Source organism: Simochromis diagramma, unplaced genomic scaffold (assembly GCF_900408965.1).
Source record: "Simochromis diagramma unplaced genomic scaffold, fSimDia1.1 OVJJ01000050.1, whole genome shotgun sequence".
Taxonomy (NCBI): domain Eukaryota; kingdom Metazoa; phylum Chordata; class Actinopteri; order Cichliformes; family Cichlidae; genus Simochromis; species Simochromis diagramma.
Window position 1 is genome coordinate 1,145,193 of NW_024387188.1, and position 19,007 is coordinate 1,164,199.

General features: G+C 40.6%; 1 protein-coding gene across 12 annotated transcripts; it reads left to right on the forward strand.

The window, feature by feature from the left end:
- Positions 1–327: 327 nt before the first annotated feature.
- LOC120745172 (RB1-inducible coiled-coil protein 1-like) lies at positions 328–18,608 on the forward strand. Of its 12 annotated transcripts, none has more exons than XM_040049879.1 (22): positions 328–414; positions 529–1,615; positions 7,125–7,172; positions 11,458–11,514; positions 11,658–11,705; positions 11,809–11,856; positions 12,116–12,175; positions 12,319–12,366; positions 12,470–12,517; positions 12,780–12,869; positions 13,011–13,058; positions 13,162–13,209; positions 13,476–13,565; positions 13,707–13,754; positions 13,858–13,905; positions 14,169–14,225; positions 14,369–14,416; positions 14,520–14,567; positions 14,828–14,920; positions 17,589–17,636; positions 17,739–17,786; positions 18,366–18,608. In XM_040049879.1, the coding sequence occupies exons 2-22, from the start codon at positions 531–533 to the stop codon at positions 18,379–18,381; spliced, it is 2,172 nt and encodes a 723-aa protein (XP_039905813.1). In that variant the 5' UTR covers positions 328–414; positions 529–530; the 3' UTR covers positions 18,382–18,608. The 12 variants fall into 12 exon arrangements, with proteins under 12 accessions (XP_039905813.1, XP_039905814.1, XP_039905815.1 ...); XM_040049880.1 differs by having other exon boundaries at positions 14,831–14,920; XM_040049881.1 differs by having other exon boundaries at positions 12,119–12,175.
- Positions 18,609–19,007: the final 399 nt, after the last annotated feature.

The window sequence follows — 19,007 nt, forward strand, 5'->3', positions numbered from 1 at the left end:
TTTAACATCATTTCAATGTCTTCTTGCTATCTGGGGAACTTAATAACATTGTGAAGGATTTGACGTGTAGCTGATATCAGTACAGGAGTGTACTAACTTCTGTTCCTGCGCCTCATGTCAGAGATAAAGATCATAGATGCAGGAACAAACTGGAAGATCTTCATTTTCAGTCTCAGTGGGTGGAGTCAGAACTCACCTTTGTTAATTTCCCGAAACTCATTCCTCTAAGCACGTTGACTTTAAACTGTTGTTGTTGCCATGCTTCTCAGGTTCCCAGTGAACCTGTTTAACCTGTTTTTTCATCTTCTGTTTTCTCAAGAGTTTATTTGTTCTCTTCAAATGAGGAAGTGTGAGGAGACTGTAGTCAATGTTTCTTTAGGAAACCTCCGTTTTGGTGAAGTCTTCCTACAAAAGGTACTGTTGCATTTTCAGTATTATTCTTTTTGGTAAATTGAACTCTGATAATGATAAATGATGATTATATTGACTTTACACTGTTCTAAAATGTTCTCTCCTTGTATATTGCAGACATGGCTGTTGCCTCAGCTGTGGTGTCTAAGGACAGTCTTCTTTGTTCCATCTGTCTGAGTGTGTTCATTAAACCTGTGTCGATTCCCTGTGGACACAACTTCTGTTTGGACTGTATCACAGGGTACTGGCACACTCTTCCTGTACCCCAATGTCCACTGTGCAAAGAGAAGTTTTATACTAGGCCACAACTTCGGGTTAATCCTGTCATTGCTGAAATGGTTGAAAAGGTTGAAAAACCTGTTCAGGAAATGTTTTTGAGTTCAACTGAACAAGCAGGAAATGAAGATGTGCTCTGCAGTATCTGTGCAGGGGCAAAGGTCAGAGCCCTGAAGTCCTGTTTAATGTGTTTACTGTCCTACTGTCAAACACATCTGGAGCCTCATCAGAGGATTTTAGCTTTGAAGAAACACAAGCTGATTAATCCAGTTAAGAACCTGGAGAGCAGAGTATGTCAGGATCACGGTGAGCCTTTGGAGCTAATCTGCAGAGTGGATCAAATGTTTCTGTGTGAGTCCTGTAAATGTGGTGACCATAAAACACATAAAACAGTGACTCTGGAGGACGAGGCTGAAATGAGGAAAACCCAGCTGAGATTAGAAAATAACAGCATGGATCAGATGATCCAGGAACATGAACAAAAAATCCAGGAGGTTCGACAGTCAGTAAAGACCAGCAGAAATAAAGCTGAGGAAGCGTCATCGTACAGCAGTAAGGTGATGACCGCTTTGGTGGAGCACATTAAGACAGAGTTCACCGGACTGTCTGAGGCGATCAAGACGAAGCAGAAAACAAATGAGGCAGAGGCAGAAAGCTTTACTAATGAACTGGAGAGAGTGATTACACACATGAAGAAGAAGAAGAAGCTGCAGTTTAGTGAAGCTTCACTCATCAGAGACCCCTTTACGTTCCTGCAGAACATCCTCCCTCTTAACTACAATAAACCCCAGCTGAAGGATTGGTGTCCTGTGAGTGTAACCAGTGACCAGTTTATGATTCAGGAGACCATGGCTGAGCTGGAGACAACAGTCAGAGAAGAAGTCAGCATGGTGTGTGATATCAGCTTCAGAGATGGGAAACAACAGAGGTATGATCTGAAGTGTTTTGATGATTTGGTCCAGATAAGGGTTCTCTTTAAAACACGGTGAGGTCACTGAATCAAAATAAGTCAGTCCCTCTGTTGGGTTTAAGTCAACCCTGCTGGTAAGACAGAAAGTGTTACTGGGGAAGGAGGGGAAGGAGCCCCACTATCTGTTTAGCGCTTCCCATTACAATAGCGTACTGTGTGTGTAGAGCATAAGCCCCATCTGTAGTGCACATGCATACAACTAAGTGACAGGAGTGCTCTTGATAAAGTGATATGATTAAAATATGTGATTAATACATGAGAAAAGAAATCTGCTTCCACAATTCCCTTTTAATTCCTCAATTAAGAATTAAAAATAATTAATTAGGAATCACATAAAACACATGGAGATTTCTTTTCTAACCACTGAACATAACATCAACAGCATTGTGCACTCAAGAAAATTTCACAGTGTGTATTTTTCCTACAGCCAGAAAAAAAAAACTTCACCCTTTTATGGTCATCTTCACTCTCACTCTCATCCTCTCTTCATCCCAGTCTCCACTCTTTGTTCAAAGAATGACAGTTATAACATAAAAGAAAACACAAAATATGAGATCATATACAGAAATGAAACAGCATAGGTTGTTCATCTGCAAAGAAAACTTCAACCTTAGTTACATCAAGCTGCTCTTTCATAAGAACCCATTGTTAAGATAAGAAAGTCTTTCAGTGTAAGACGTATTTCTTCACTTTATCATTAAATCCATCAACCCATGTTTCCCAATTTAGTAACTGTTTCTGTAAAAGAAACCTCATCCCCAGTATTATTAGGGATTGAGGCACACATGCCTCACCAAACATACAAACACACACACACACACACACACACACACACACACTCCTTTGTGCCTTTTGCTTTGCCCTGTCCAGATGTTTACCATAAAGGACAGTGACTATATTTGAACCTATAGGTAAATGAATACCACAAACATAAACTAACTTCAATGTTAATGCTTCTCAAAGTCTGGGGTAAAACCCAGAAGTAGCCATGAATTTCCACACAGCCAACATATATCAAACACTTCTGAGCTAAATTTACAACAGAGTGATAGATCTTCATTCTCCATCTATGCAGTGTACTGCACTCTTCACTGTTGTAGGGCCATCAGCCCATTTAAAAAGTGTAAAACATCTCAAAGGCATTTACAATTATCTTTACTCTAACAGAGTTTGTGATGTTCAGAGAGTCATGTAAATGCATATCATTTATAAAATTATTCCCCCCCAACCTATGAATTATTTCACACTTGGTTCAACAGTTTTGTCCTTTCATACACACAAACCATGCTTTCTCTAGGTATAACACTGCAACCATGCGTGAAAAGGAGCAGAAAGAAGAAAATATTCTTATTAAACCCTGCTCCCAATCCAACTAATATTACAAGTGGGCACCATAAACTAAGGAACAAACTAACATTATCTCCAGGTCCTAACGCAGACCAAACTACAAATTTACAATCAGCAATATACCACTTCACAACAATAACAAGAAGAAAATAAATAAGTAAAAAAATAAGTAAATAGAATAAAATAAGGCGAGAGAAAGCAGGAGAGAGGGGGGAGAGAAAAAAAAATCCTTCAATTAACTTGTCACAGTTAGCGCTGGCCAACTGTGGGTGTGTGGGGAAGGAGGACCCAAAATGCAGGACTCTGTGCGATGAATGCAGTGTGTTTATTTACAGAAGTAAATAGTACACAAGAATAAATTCCGTGCGTTTTGTTGTGGAAATTTATTAACAAAGCCTGAAGACATGATGAGCAGTTAAAACCCAATACTTTATTTCCCATGCAAGAGGAGAGATGTCAGTCAGGGGGCACAGAGTTGTCTCTCAATGAACAGTTCAGATCCCTTTTAAACACAGTCATGGAACAAAGGGCTTTTACAGTTGCAGTTCACACCTTGGCTCTAAACAGAAAAACCTCCATCACCTGTGAGAAGCTCCCCCACTCTGGGGTCATACTTTCCCGTGTGAACTTCCTTTTCCTGGGAGACACTCACCAGGCTCCGACCATCTGTTTCCCAGTATGAATAAGTTGTGAACCAAACACACTAAAACTAAGTGACATCAAAAGCATCTTTATCAATATAATACATTAAAGAGAAATCCCACTACAGTTTCCAACTCCCGTGCTGTGTCTTCTTCTCAGTGCTCGTGCTCCATATCTCCGCTCCCGTGATACCTGTGCTCGCTGCTCTCCCATTCCCGCACTCCTGCTGAAAAATCCACAGAGGGAGCCATTAACACACAACTAAACCGCAACAGACTAGCACTCACTGATTTTGCGGAAAACACTGACAGGTAGTCACTCAACAATCCAGCGTCGCAGAGCTCTCAGCCACACTGCTTTGTAGCTCCTCTGACAACGCTTGATCAGCTGCAGGTGTGTGTGTTCATTTCCTTAGGTGTGGCCAGCCACCTGGCAGGGCACACCCACCAGGCCTGAAGATGCCTGTAAACAGGCGCTCCCAGATACACCTGCATCCACACCCACAACCACACACATATACCTGCAAGCACGGAGAACGAGTGAGAGCAACGCAGAGCAGCAAAAACCACCACCAAACAGAAACAAAGTTCAACCAACCCCGGGCGAATGGTGGGTGTTCCAGGATGGAGAGCTCCAAAACATCTCCAACACAACTTAACAAACAAAAAAAACAAAACAAACAAACTCCATAGTCCAACGACTGCTCCAGTAGTAGCACACACAGTTCTGGTGGATGACCCGGTGGATGGCAAAACAAGCGAGACCTGCTGTGGGTTTGGCAGCAGCAGCAAAACAGTTTAGGCGGCCTACTATGAGTCCAGTGATGGCAGCGCTGCAGCTCCGGCGAGTGGCCACGGGTCCGTCAGTAGCGGCGAAACAGTTCCGGCGGCCTGCCACGGGTCCAGTGGTGGTGGCGCAGTTCCGGTGAGCAACAATGTAGCATGGCACACAATCCATGGCGTGCCCGCTGTGCTGCACGTGGACGTACCGGCCGTGCCATACCTGCAGGTGGCCAATTCATCGCCACTCCTCTCACACTAAAATTATACAATTTAGAAATCAAAATAGGATGTTGTAACGTATCAAAAGCTTTTTTTGAAAATCAATGAATACCCCAACGGTGTATTTATTATTATGGGTTGCAGATGAAATATCTTCATTGAAAGTCAACAATACTAATCTATTTTTCCAAAATCCAAATTGATTTTCATAGTTGTTTTTCCCCCCGATAAAACGATCAAGTCTTTGCACAAAAAGTTGTTCAAGCACTTTTGAAAACTGTGACAAAAGAGACACTGGCCTATAGTGGTTAAAACTATGCTTATCTCCTGATTTATATAAGGGTATCACTTCTTTCACTTTCATTCGATTGGGAAATACTCCTGAATGGAACAAGAGATTAAAAATATAGCAAAGAGGAATAATTATACAAGCTAATGTCTTTTTAATTATGACCATGTCCCCACATAGCAAGCCGGTCTGGCCCGGATCTGATATCAAGTTGGCACTGTTGGCTACACATTAGGCTGACATCTGGGTAGGGCTGGGCGATATGGCCTAAAATTCATATCGCGATATAATTTGAAGCATATATATCACGATATATTATTTTCTTCTGTATAACGTATTTTCCACACTATAAGGCACACTTAAAATCCTTTAATTTTCTCAAAAATCGAGAGTGTGCCTTATGTATGAATTCTGGTTGTGCTTACTGACCTCGAACCGATTTTGGCGTGCAGAAATCTGTTAAAAAATGTTTTAGTACAACTTTGGTAAGCTGCACTGCTTGATGGATTGTCAGAGCATTACGGCTGCCGTAGTGAGGAGCTTCGCAGAGTAATCTGGGTCCAAAACTCCGTCCATTTCAGGTCCCAAAGTCAAACGAACACTAAGAGTTAAAAACAGTCTAAATTCTTTCATCTTTAATTAAATCATCAGCGTTGCTGCTTTATCGGGTGTAACATTTAAGTTTTACATCCATGCATCCATGAAAACAGAATTTATTAAATTTAACGGAGTTAGAAGTTAACAGGAAGTTAGCTCGCTAGTTTACACCTAAACATTTCATACCATGTTCTGACTGAGAGATTTTTGAAACTAATTAAAACGTACAGCTCTGCTACCACTTCCAACATAAATGAAGACAGAAAACTAAACAGCAGTGGCGTTTGAGGGGTTACTGAAGTTGGACTACCTAAACAACTAAATGCCATGTTGCCATATCATTTTTTGATTGGTTGACATGGTACATTTTTCCACCAATAGGAAAGGGTGGGGTTTTTTTTCATTTCGTTTTTGCTCACAGGTGGAGAGTGCTTTCCAGCGTTTTCTTTATAAAACGCCGTTTACACCGTTTCTTCCCGCAGTATATATATAAACAACGATAGGATTCAGAAAGAAAACCAAACATTGCATATATTTTTATCATAACTCTGGTTTTACGTGGCCTATCAACACAATTTAAAAACTGGTATAAAGTCCACACTTATTCCGTCAATTGTTCCGTCTGTCCTGCTCACATCTCCAATGGTTGTACACGTTGTCATTAACGTGGCTTCAGCCACGCCGCTTTTCTAGCTAAAACACCGGTGTCTGCACATAAGGACGCTGTCATAGCCTGTCAACGACATTGATTAGCTGTATATATATGAATGTGAATGGCGTTATTGGCTGGACTATGGGATAAGATGGCATCGTTCTAATCCCACACAGGAGCAGCCAGTCACTTACTGACTAACACTGTAAAACAGCATTGTTAAAGTTTTGATTTTAATTTCAATTCGGGTTAAATTTGTTTGTGCGCAATGCAGATTTTCTGTGTGCAGAGACCGTGCCTGCAGTGCGCAATTGCGCACGCGCGCAGCTTAGAGGGAACATTGGTCTGGAGCACACTAACAGATATTTGGAGATGGAAGAGAACTGGGTATCACCTCATCTCACAGCTGCTATCCAGGCTAGATGCCTTATTTTGGTAACATTTGCTACATGAGCTCCCTCATGTTGATTCTAGGTGGGGAAAGAATGAAAAGATAAACCAAGCTTCAAGCTTATTCTCTTCCCGGTCGTGTGATCTAACATTACAACTGACCACACAGCAAGTACGTGTTATCTGTGTGCTTTCGCTCCTCTTTTGCTAGCGCTTTGTTTGACCCAGAAATATGGCGCCTCAACCAAAAATCCTGGTCACACCCCCTCCCATGACATCACACTCCAAACCCTATTCACATGTCAGAGATGACTTTAGAGCAGGGGGCTTTACAAAAGAACTTCACAGTATCACAAGGAGTTAAGATGAACTATGAGGCAGATGCAAGACAATGAAAATACAAAAAAGAATAGGTTAGCTTTTTGAAAATTACTGATATTAAATATTGACTCTGATTTTGTCATTGATTCAAACCATATGTGATTTAAGCTTTAACATTTTTTCAGTTAAAAAAACAATCTTTTCTCGTGCTGAATTTTCCTTTCACAGATCTGCTCTGAGACGCAACGATGAAGAACTGAAGTCAGCCACACAAAGGTACTGCACTGTGCAACTACTTTTTCTGAAAGTTTCAATGAGCTATGAACTTTAAGACTCCTTAAAAAAATTAAAAAAATACAGTAGAAAGGTGTTCCACCACCAACTCATTTGGAGCCGTTTACGGTTGCAAGTTGTACTCAGCCCCTCTTAAAATCCAAGGAAAAATAAAAACACCTAAATACCCCAAACACTAGATTACTTGAAAAAGAGATGAACCCATTAATACATACATACATTCCACTTTTTCCCAAAGATCTGCTCTTGAAACAGCACATTCAAATATAATTTTCATTTTAATTAATTCAGTAACATGAAACACACTGGGATATGTTTGTAGCCAAAAACCAATGGCAACACTAATTTATGGTGACTGGGCTGGGATGGAGACATTTTACACAGTGGGGAGAAATTTCTGAATGTTTTAATGACATATGAAACAGACAGAGTGATAAGATATGCTTGGTGTCAACAACAATTTATGATTTTAAGTAATAAAATTGTAGGACTGTCAAGTTATAATGATTGATGACTGTGTTGTGGTTAATAAAATATTATTATGAAATATGATATTTAATAATGTTAGATACATGTAATAGAAAATAATTGGGTATGTAACACTAATTCATAATGGTGTTTTCCCACTTAGGCAGCACGGTGGCACGGTGGTTAGCACTGTTGCCGCACAGCAAGAAGGTCCCGAGTTCAATTCCACCATCAGGCCGGGGTCTTTCTGTGTGGAGTTTGCATGTTCTCCCCGTGTTTGCGTGGGTTCTCTCCGGGTACTCCGGCTTCCTCCCACCATCCAAAGACATGCAGCTTGTGGGGATAGGTTAATTGGATAATCCAAATTGCCACTAGGTGTGAATGGTTGTCTGTCCCTATGTGTTAGCCCTGCGACAGACTGGCGACCTGTCCAGGGTGTACCCCGCCTCTCGCCCTATGACAGCTGGGATAGGCTCCAGCGCCCCCCGCGACCCTGAAAAGGATAAGCGAATGGATGGATGTTTTCCCACTTTTAGCAAAAAGCATACTTTTTAGAGAACTTTTTTGGTGTGTGTGTCTGTATGAAATGATAATAAATAGGCTATTTGGAATTTAAAAGGGTGCTTTTGTGACAACAGTGGTTAGCAGTAGCGATGGGGAAGCTGGAGGGTGCATACCGCATTGGAAGTCTATTATAAATTGGTTCTAAATGAAAATTATATTCAGAGTGAAAATAAAGAGATCCCTTTGCATAAGTTGGAGAGGCAGCTGGATGTTCACAATGCAGCAACTCTGAACCTAATGAGAAAAGTCTGGGTTTGAAGGGTTCCTCCCTTAGCCATCAATAACGTAATTAAAATATAGGTGGCCATAGCGTCTCTATTTTAAAATAGAAATAAAAAACAGAGAAAAAAGCAGCGAGGCTGGCTTTGACCAATGAAAAACATAACCAAATCTATTGTCATGGTTTCAGACCCTCTGACAGGTGTCGTGGGAGACAGAGGTGAAGGATAACAAAAGGCGAGCCTTTATTGATGGTTAAACAAAGCTACAAACATGTGGAACTGAGAAAATTAATCCAAAACTGGGAAAACTAAGAAACAAGAAACCAAACTAGCAAACCTGAAACGAGAGGGGACTGAGGTAGACTTGTAGTCAAGACCGCCTAAACCAAGACCAAGACAATACCAAGACCAGAGGGTATCGAGACCAAGACAAGACCAAGACCAAGACAGACCGAGTCAAGACCAAGACAAAGTCGAGACGAGACCAAGACCGAGACCGAGACAAAAAAGTCTTTAAACTACAGCCAGACACTGCTTCGTTAACAGGTGTCAGGCATATTTATGTGTTTTTGCGATGCACTCGCACAGCCCTCCTCACCGCTGCCTACTGTCTCACTCACTTACTAAGAGGACAAACGCATGCTCCACTTGACTGTCGCGTCTCTCACGCACTCTGTTTTCCACATAATGATATTATCCTATATCCTCGCATGTGCTTGGCCACGATGTGGAGGGATTGGAGCATAGGTGAGCCACTGTGTGAGAGCTGAGCAGCGAAAGGAAATTAAGTGAGGAGCCAGCTCTCACTCAATGGAGTCAACTCTTCTGATTCACTAAAAAGCACACTCTAGGCATGGCTCTTAGAGCTGATGCTTTTGTGCATGACACATTATCAAACGTTACGTTGTGTGTCTTGGATACTGTTGACTCCAAATCTCCTGACCACTATGTCGATCTGAGACAGCAAGACCGAATCAGTGAGACCAAGACAAGACCGAGGGATCCGAGACCAAGACAAGACCAAGACCAAAGTCCGTTGAAATCAAAAGTGGTATAGTACGGTGGTCCCTCGCTATTCACTTTTCGTGGCCTCGCTGTGACATGACAACAGAGGGAACACAGAGAAATGGGACCAGTTTAACCCTGATGCTCCCGCCAGGGGGAGCGGCGGGGTCGGGGGACGCGGGTCCTCCCGCGGACGGAGGAAGGCGGTTGGGGTCGCGAAATCCCCCGAGGTGATGGGAGAGAGAGAGAGCGAGAGGGAGGAGGGAATAGGCGGGGGTTGCGAAATCTCCCTCCCCCAAGGGGATGGGAGAGGGAAGAGGCGGGGGTCACGAAATCCCCCCTCGGGGAGGGGATGGGGGGGGGGGGGGGGGGGGGGTTTGTCGAGAAACACCCCAGCGAAAGTACAGCATGTCGCGCGGTGAGATGATAAGTTACAGAGGTGGTTACAGAGGTAGTGTCCGGGCACGCGCTGTACAACAACAACAAGGTGCCAACGAGAAAGAAGAAGACGAAGACAATGTCACACACTAGACCATGGGAGCCAAAGAGCACTAAGGTCGGTACAGGGGGATCTCTTTCGCCGGTGGTGTCATCGTCGTCGTCCTCCTCCTCCTGCTCACTAGCACCATCACCATCACCAGCGCGTTTGGCATACGCGGGGTTGGCTCCAGTCGCTCCGTTGTTGCGACCAGCCACGTTTCGCTTTCGAGGGCTAGGGGTCGAGGAAGACCAGGCGCAACAACAATAACAACAACAAGAGAACTCAGCGGAGGAGGAGCAGGAGGAAGAGACCGAGGAAGAAGAGCAAGAGGCCGAGGGGGATAACGACTCAACAGCCCGAACGCTCGCAGAGGAGGAGTGCTACTCGGAGGATCGGGAGGACAAAAATGATGAGGTGGCGGACCATGGGTGTGTGGCCGCACAGGATCACGGCTACGAAATGCTGTTGCAACTTTCCGATCCTACATGGGGCTGCTCGTGCTCGCCGGCATGTAGAGGTCCCGGGGAGAGGCCTGCGAGAGCCTGTGGGACGCCGAGAGCGGCAGGTCCGTGTTCAGAGCCACGATGCCGCCCAAGACCTTTTGAGCCTACTCGAGCGCGCTGCGGTTCGACGACAGAGAGACCAGACGAGCCAGGCGCGGCCACGGCGGCGGCCACGGTGGCGGCCACGGCGGCGGCAGCAGCTACGACAAACTGGCCCCCATCAGAGCCGTGTGGGATGAGTGGTGTGCGAGGTTGCCCGCCATGTACCGACCGGGACCGGAGGTCACCGTTGACGAGAGACTGGTGCAAAGTCGTGTGCCCCATGCTCGAAGCCAGAGCGTTAGTGCGAGGAGGCCGAGTCGCGGCCCAAGGTACTACTACTGATGCCGATGCTCGTACTACTCGTACCGCCACCGCTACGCTACACGACTCCTCTCCGGTCAAGAGGCGAAGGTGCCGCGTGTGTCCCAGGAGCAAAGACGTCAAGACCAAGATCCTGTGCCACGAGTGCCGAGTGTACGTGTGCACCAACTGCGCCGTCACGTACTGTCCCAACTGCGCCGCTTCCTGCACCGCCGCTTCCTGCACCGCTGCTTCCCGCACAGCTGCTTCCCGCACCGCTGCTTCCCAGACGCCACCGACATCGTAATAACACAAGCGCAAAGCACAAGTCGCATGCGGAGTGAAGCGGAAAAAAAGTGCGAGAGAGAGGGTGAGAGAAAGAAAAAACCCAAGGCTCCCAATAAGGAGCTCTAAGAGCCGTTTCGTTTGTGACTGACACATCACTATTGGCCGGAATGCTCCTCAAATTAAGACTACGTGTTCTTGAAAATAATCAATATATTTAGATAATATTTACTTTTGTAAGTTTACCTTTTTCCCTGTTATTCTTATGTATTTTATGGAGTAAGAGAACAGTTTGTTGCTGTCAAATGATGCAAGATTCTTTCTGTATTTGTTGATTTCTGTCCTAAAGTCCAAAAACCAACCAACAAATATGTTTTTTTCCTGTCCACAATAAGCAGACTTGAGAGAGAAGCAGATGTGAGATGTGAACAAACAGAATGTGAACACAAACAGAGGTTTGTTCATAAAATGATTGGATTTATTGACCCAAAAGATTGTTTAGAGATCAATAATCCAATGACTCAGCAATGTTCACACAACTATTCATATATAGTGCTTTGAATGGATTTACCAAAATACATACGTTCCTTTAACACAGACCAACAGAGATTGAGACATTTTACAAAGAGCAACTTGATGAGTTGAGGTAAGTACTTTTGTGACAAGTTTACAAAGACAGAAAACTGAGATTTACTTTAACAGATCAGTACAAACATGAAGATATTTCACACACTGCATTCCACCCACAGGTATGCTTTAAAACAAAAAGATGAAGAATTGAAATCAGTCAAATACAGGTATGCAGACGACTAAATAAACACCCTAATATTCAATATCTGGGAGTCCTTGAAAATAATCAATGTAATTAGATATTATTTACTTTTGTAAGTTTACCATTTTTCCTGTTATTTTTATGTATTTTATGGAGTAAGTCACTTTTCAGTGAGAAGAGTTTGTTGCTGTCAAATGATGCAAGATTCTTTCTGTATTTGTTGATTTCTGTCCTAAAGTCCAAAAACCAACCAACAAATATGTTTTTTTCCTGTCCACAATAAGCAGACTTGAGAGAGAAGCAGATGTGAGATGTGAACAAACAGAACGTGAACATGAACAGAGGTTTGTTCATAAAATGATTGGATTTATTGACCCAAAAGATTGTTTAGAGATCAATAATCCAATGACTCAGCAATGTTCACACAACTATTCATATATAGTGCTTTGAATGGATTTACCAAAATACATACGTTCCTTTAACACAGACCAACAGAGATTGAGACATTTTACAAAGAACGACTTGATGAGCTTAAGTAAGTACTTTTGTGACAAGTTTACAAAGACATAAAACTGAGATTTAATTTAACAGATCAGTAAAAACATGAAGATATTTCACACACTGCATTCCACCCACAGGTATGCTTTAAAACAAAAAGATGAAGAATTGAAATCAGTGAAATACAGGTATGCAGACGACTAAATAAACACCCTAATATTTATTATCTGGGTGTCCTTGAAAATAATCAATGTATTTAGATATTATTTACTTTTGTAAGTTTACCATTTTTCCTGTTATTTTTATGTATTTTATGGAGTAAGTCACTCTTTAGTGAGAAGAGCTTGTTGCTGTCGAATGATGCAAGATTCTTTCTGTATTTGTTGATTTCTGTCCTAAAATCCAAAAACCAACCAACAAATATGTTTTTTTCCTGTCCATAATAAGCAGACTTGAGAGAGAAGCAGATATGAGATGTGAACAAACAAAACGTGAAGCAGATGTGAGATGTGAACAAACAGAACGTGAACATGAACAGAGGTTTGTTCATAAAATGACTGGATTTATTGACCCGAAAGATTGTTTAAAGATCAATAATCCAATGACTCAGCAATGTTCACACAACTATTCATATAGTGCTTTGAATGGATTTACCAAAATACATATGTTCCTTTAACACAGACTGATAGAGAATGAGACATTTTACAAAGAACGACTTGATGAGCTGAGGTAAGTACTTTTGTGACAAGTTTACAAAGACATAAAACTGAGATTTAATTTAACAGATCAGTAAAAACATGAAGATATTTCACACACTGCATTCCACCCACAGGTATGCTTTAAAACAAAAAGATGAAGAATTGAAATCAGTCAAATACAGGTATGCAGACGACTAAATAAACACCCTAATATTTTATATGTGGATGTTTTTGAAAATAATCAGTATATTTAGATATTATTTACTTTTGTAAGTTTACCATTTTCTCTCTCGTTCTTATGTATTTCATGGAGTAAGTCACTCTTTAGTGAGAACAGCTTGTTGCTGTCAAATGATGCAAGTTTTATTTTTTCTGTATTCAATGTTTTCTGTCCTAAAATCCAAAAACCAACCAACAAATATGTTTTTTTCCTGTCCATAATAAGCAGACTTGAGAGAGAAGCAGATATGAGATGTGAACAAACCAAACGTGAAGCAGATGTGAGATGTGAACAAATCGAACATGAACACAAACAGAGGTTTGTTCATAAAATGATTGGATTTATTGACCCAAAAGATTGTTTAAAGATCAATAATCCAGTGACTCAGCAATGTTCACACAACTATTCATATAGTGCTTTGAATGGATTTACCAAAATACATATGTTCCTTTAACACAGACTGACTGAGATTGAGACATCTTACACAATGAGAGACTACGAGCTGAGGTAAGTACTTTTGCGAAAAGTTTACAAAGACAGAAAACTGAGATTTAATTTAACAGATCAGTACAAACATGAAGATATTTCACACACTGCATTCCACCCACAGGTCTGCTTTAAAACAAAAAGATGAAGAATTGAAATCAGTGAAATACAGGTATGCAGACGACTAAATAAACACCCTAATATTCAATATCTGGGTGTCCTTGAAAATAATCAATGTATTTAGATATTATTTACTTTTGTAAGTTTACCATTTTTCCTGTTATTTTTATGTATTTTATGGAGTAAGTCACTTTTCAGTGAGAAGATTTTTGTTGCTGTCAAATGATGCAAGATTCTTTCTGTATTTGTTGATTTCTGTCCTAAAATCCAAAAACCAACCAACAAATATGTTTTTTTCCTGTCCACAATAAGCAGACTTGAGAGAGAAGCAGATGTGAGATGTGAACAAACAGAACGTGAACATGAACAGAGGTTTGTTCATAAAATGACTGGATTTATTGACCCGAAAGATTGTTTAAAGATCAATAATCCAATGACTCAGCAATGTTCACACAACTATTCATATATAGTGATTTGAATGGATTTATCAAAATACATACGTTCCTTTAACACAGACTGACTGAGATTGAGACATTTTACAAAGAACGACTTGATGAGCTTAAGTAAGTACTTTTGTGACAAGTTTACAAAGACATAAAACTGAGATTTAATTTAACAGATCAGTAAAAACATGAAGATATTTCACACACTGCATTCCACCCACAGGTATGCTTTAAAACAAAAAGATGAAGAATTGAAATCAGTCAAATACAGGTATGCAGACGACTAAATAAACACCCTAATATTTTATATGTGGATGTTTTTGAAAATAATCAGTATATTTAGATATTATTTACTTTTGTAAGTTTACCATTTTCCCTGTTATTCTTATGTATTTCATGGAGTAAGTCACTCTTTAGTGAGAAGAGCTTGTTGCTGTCAAACGATGCAAGATTTTTTCTGTATTTGTTGATTTCTGTCCTAAAATCCAAAAACCAACCAACAAATATGTTTTTTTTCCTGTCCATAATAAGCAGACTTGAGAGAGAAGGAGATGTGAGATGTGAACAAACCAAACGTGAAGCAGATGTGAGATGTGAACAAATCGAACATGAACACAAACAGAGGTTTGTTCATAAAATGATTGGATTTGTGACCCAAAACTATTTATTAGGGGTGCAACGACACACAAAATTCACAGTTTAGTTTCGTTTGATACTTTGGTGTCATGGTTTTAATATTGTTCATGAATGTTCATGAATGTTCATGCCTGTTTTAATTTGTAATTTATTAAAATTCTAAATATTACCATCTACTATCTATCTGATCGAGAAATAACTCGCCTGTGGAAAAGAGAGTTTATTACAGAGAAATGGCTCTTTCCAAAATAAAAGCTATACTAAAACAGCAAGAAAAATTGTAACGGGGCTCAAGTACTCTCAGCATTTTCTGAAACACGGTGTTTTCTACAATAGAAAAGGGTTGCGTGTCGACAGCAATAAAAGTAGCAATTGCCCTTTTTTATTTCTTTTGCTATCTAAGAATCATGTGCTAACCGCTGTCTAAATGACTCAGGTAAAGTTTGTAGCATGCATGCTTATTGTTGTTTTTGTCTGCTTCCACTTGTCTTTGCACTAGGGTGATATGGGCGTAAATATGCAGTCATATTCGTTGTGTTCCCACTGATGTAATTGAGCATTGCGTGGCAGATCCAACATATTGTTGTACTTTTGTTCATGACGCGCTTACCATGAGGGTCATAATTCACATGTAAACCAAAGTAGTTCCAAACGCCAGATCTGAATGACGGTGGAGGAGGTTCAATTTCGGGTAGCGTTGCGGAAGTTGCCATGTTGCAACGAGCTTATCTTCTGCTTCGGTACCTTGAGTGAATGGATATGGGCGGCACTCAGTGGATCTGCGCTCGAAAATGTAGCCCACAATTACTGTCCCAAACTAAACCTAAAGCCGGCAGAAATACACCATACGTTGCAGGCCTGTATTGCTCCAGTATAAATCCAAAACAATAATCCAAACCAAAAGTTCTTCACTCTGTTGGGTCTGTGTTTCCACTTATTCAGACTTATTCATCATGAAGAAAACAAGACAGTCAGTGATTGATCGATTTACTTGCAAGGGAGGCCTCGTCAGTGTCTACCACAAAATGACCCCAACGACGGCCTCCTCTTGCTGCCTTTTATTGGGAAAACAGTTCACACAATACACATCACAGTAGAGCACCGCCCACGTAAAACCCCCAAATGGTTCTAAGACAAGGCACTACGTGTGTGTATGTGTAAACATCTGTATGCATGTGAGAATGTGTGTGTGTGTGTGTGTTATGTGAGAGTGTGTGTGTGTGTGTGTGTGTGTGTGATCACAACTGTTTCTACAACATCCTGGTCATAAAGAGGGTAGTCTCCCCCACACCCAATGTATGGTTCACCCTGGATGACACAGTGAAGCCATACAAAGGGCAGGAAGCTTACCAAACATCAAACAGACCTTCACAAGGATGTGCTTGTGATAAAATACTACAGCCCCCCCCCAGAACCTCGAGAGGCTGGGGAGGGGGACAAAGGAATTCCTTTCATCACAGAGTTAAAACAATGTAGAGATGGTAAGCATAAAAATGACAACATTTAACAATTCACTCAAACACACTCAACGAGCAAAAAAATTAATAAACACAGTACCTTGTAAAATGTGCAACTCACACCAGATTTGCCCAGGCAATAGGTTGTGTTCACTTCGTTCAGAATGCAGTAGCACAACAATGAGGAAGGTTATCTCTACGTGATCGCCACGTGCTCCAAAGTGCTTTATTGAACAGTACAATACAGGTACATGTATTGTTGCACCCCTACTATTCATATATAGTGCTTTGAATGGATTTACCAATATATATATATATATATATATATATATATATATATATATATATTTTTTTTTTAAGGGTGCAACAATATTCGTATCGATATTGAACCGTTCGATACAGTGCTTTCGGTTCGGTACGCATATGTATCGAACAATACAAAATGTTTTATTTATTTTATCAACTTTTCTTCTTATAATGCTGTCTGTGTTGAGCGCTCAGTGGATCTGCGTTTGACTACTAGTGCATTGGTGGGAACTAGTGTGTTAGCGCAATTAGCTTGTTAATGTGTTGACGCCGTTCAGCACCACGCACGGGGCGATCCGCGGTAACTTGTTAACGGAGATTTGCTGAGTTATGGCGTTAATGTCATTTTAACGAGATTAACGCTGTCAGGACTAGTGGGAACACAACGAATATGACTGCACATTTACGCCGACATCATTGTAGTGCAAAGACAAGTGGAAGCAGACAAAAACAACAAGCACGCATGCTACAAACTTTACCTGAGTCATTTAGACAGCCGTTAGCACATGATTCTCCTTATGGGGACCTGATATGTTTAATATGCTGCTGAGAATATACCCCAGAAGAAGCGTATAGTATAGCTTTTATTTTGGAAAGAGACATTTCTCTGTAATAAACTCTTTTCCAAAGATGAGTGATTTTTCAATCATATATATATATATATATATATATAATTATTATTATTATTTTGTTGTTTCCGCAACATTAAATTTAAAAACTGTACCTTTGAGTTAAAATATATATTTATAATTTTAATAAATGACAAATTAAAAAGGCATGAACATTTTTTTGTATCAAAAAAATATCGAACCGTGACACCAAAGTATCGAACCGAACCGTGAATTTTGTGTATTGTTGCACCCCTAATATATATATATGTTCCTTTTACACAGACTGACTGAAATGGAGACATTGTACAAAGAGCGACTTCATAAGCTGAGGTAAGTACTTTTGTGAAAAAATTACAAAGATATAAAACTGAGATTTAATTTAACAGATCAGTACAAGCATGAAGATTTTTCACACACTGCATTCCCCCACAGGTCAGCTTTACAACAAAAAGATGAAGAATTGAGATCAGCCAGACACAGGTACTAAATATGGCAACACAGGCAGAACCACTTTCCTAAAATGGACAGTTTGAATATTTTACCTCAAGCTATAAAAGGTTCTTTTGGCATGTAGAAGAAAATCCACCAAGGAAGTTTTTTTTTTTTTTTTTTACAAAGGGCACTGGTTTCTAAAAAAGTAACTTTGTTTAGTTAAACTTAAGTAATCTCACAGACATCTTATTACATGTATGTCATATAGAGCAACTTTATAGAATTATATTTGTTCGCAGATGTTGGCAGCTATCGGCGAATAGTTATCAGCTATTTTGAAAGAAGAAGAAAAAAAAGACACATTTTATCCATAACAAGAACTCCATAACAGCAAATTCAGTTCAGTTCAGTTCAGTTCATTTTTATTTCAAACATTTCAAACATGTGCCTTCACAATCATTACAAACTATTATTCCATTATTTGTTTGAATTAATTGTACAACAGAAATTGCAAATGCTATTTATGGTCTCCTGACAACAATGATAAGAAAAATAAACTGGGCCAATATGGCATGTTTGTTAATACAGGGATACACATGTTAATGTGATCTCTGGTCTCCCACTCAGAGACACAGCTCCATGAACATGCACAGCTGTGGATTCCTGCTGCGTTCGTAGTTCTGCAAACTGTAACCCCCACAGAGTCAAGCTTCAGTTCAATCATCTGCATTTTGATGTCCTCCGTGTCTAGCCAGTTAATGCGAGACAAATCCAGCTGTTCCTTAATAAAGCTTTCAGTTTTGATCAGAAAAGAAAACATTGGTCCATACGCCTGAAAGTCCCAAAAACACATTGTGAATTCTGACTGGAGTCTACGGATGTATTTGTGTATTTCCGCGGTGCTGATGCTGCGCTGAAGCATTTGAAGTGTCGGAATGTGGAAATTTCAACGCTTGAAAAAACTGCCAGGGGTTGTTAGCTAAGATACTGTCATTAAGAAGTGGAACAACAAATGTGTCTATCTCAGATTAATTCACTGCGTGTCGTGCCCAGGGCTGGACTGGGACAAAAAATCGCCCCGGGCATTTTGACTAGAGACCGGCCCACCAGGTATTAAAGGAAAAGCCATAAAGCCTTAATAAATAAAAAAACAAACGCTGTTGTGACAGTGATGTACATGTAACCCGGGTTAAAAAAGAAGCATAAATAGTAAAAGATGAGTGAAGTCTAAGAATATAAATATCAAAGAGTAAAAATAATTTTTTCAAT

Bases quoted from the DNA above. Each gene is read 5' to 3' on its own strand.
- LOC120745172 (XM_040049879.1), top strand. From the start codon at position 531: ATGGCTGTTGCCTCAGCTGTGGTGTCTAAGGACAGTCTTCTTTGTTCC. The intron at 12,367-12,469 runs GTAAGTACTTTT...TTCCACCCACAG, and splicing joins GAACGACTTGATGAGCTTAA to GTATGCTTTAAAACAAAAAG. The intron at 14,226-14,368 runs GTTTGTTCATAA...CCTTTAACACAG, and splicing joins GAACGTGAACATGAACAGAG to ACTGACTGAGATTGAGACAT.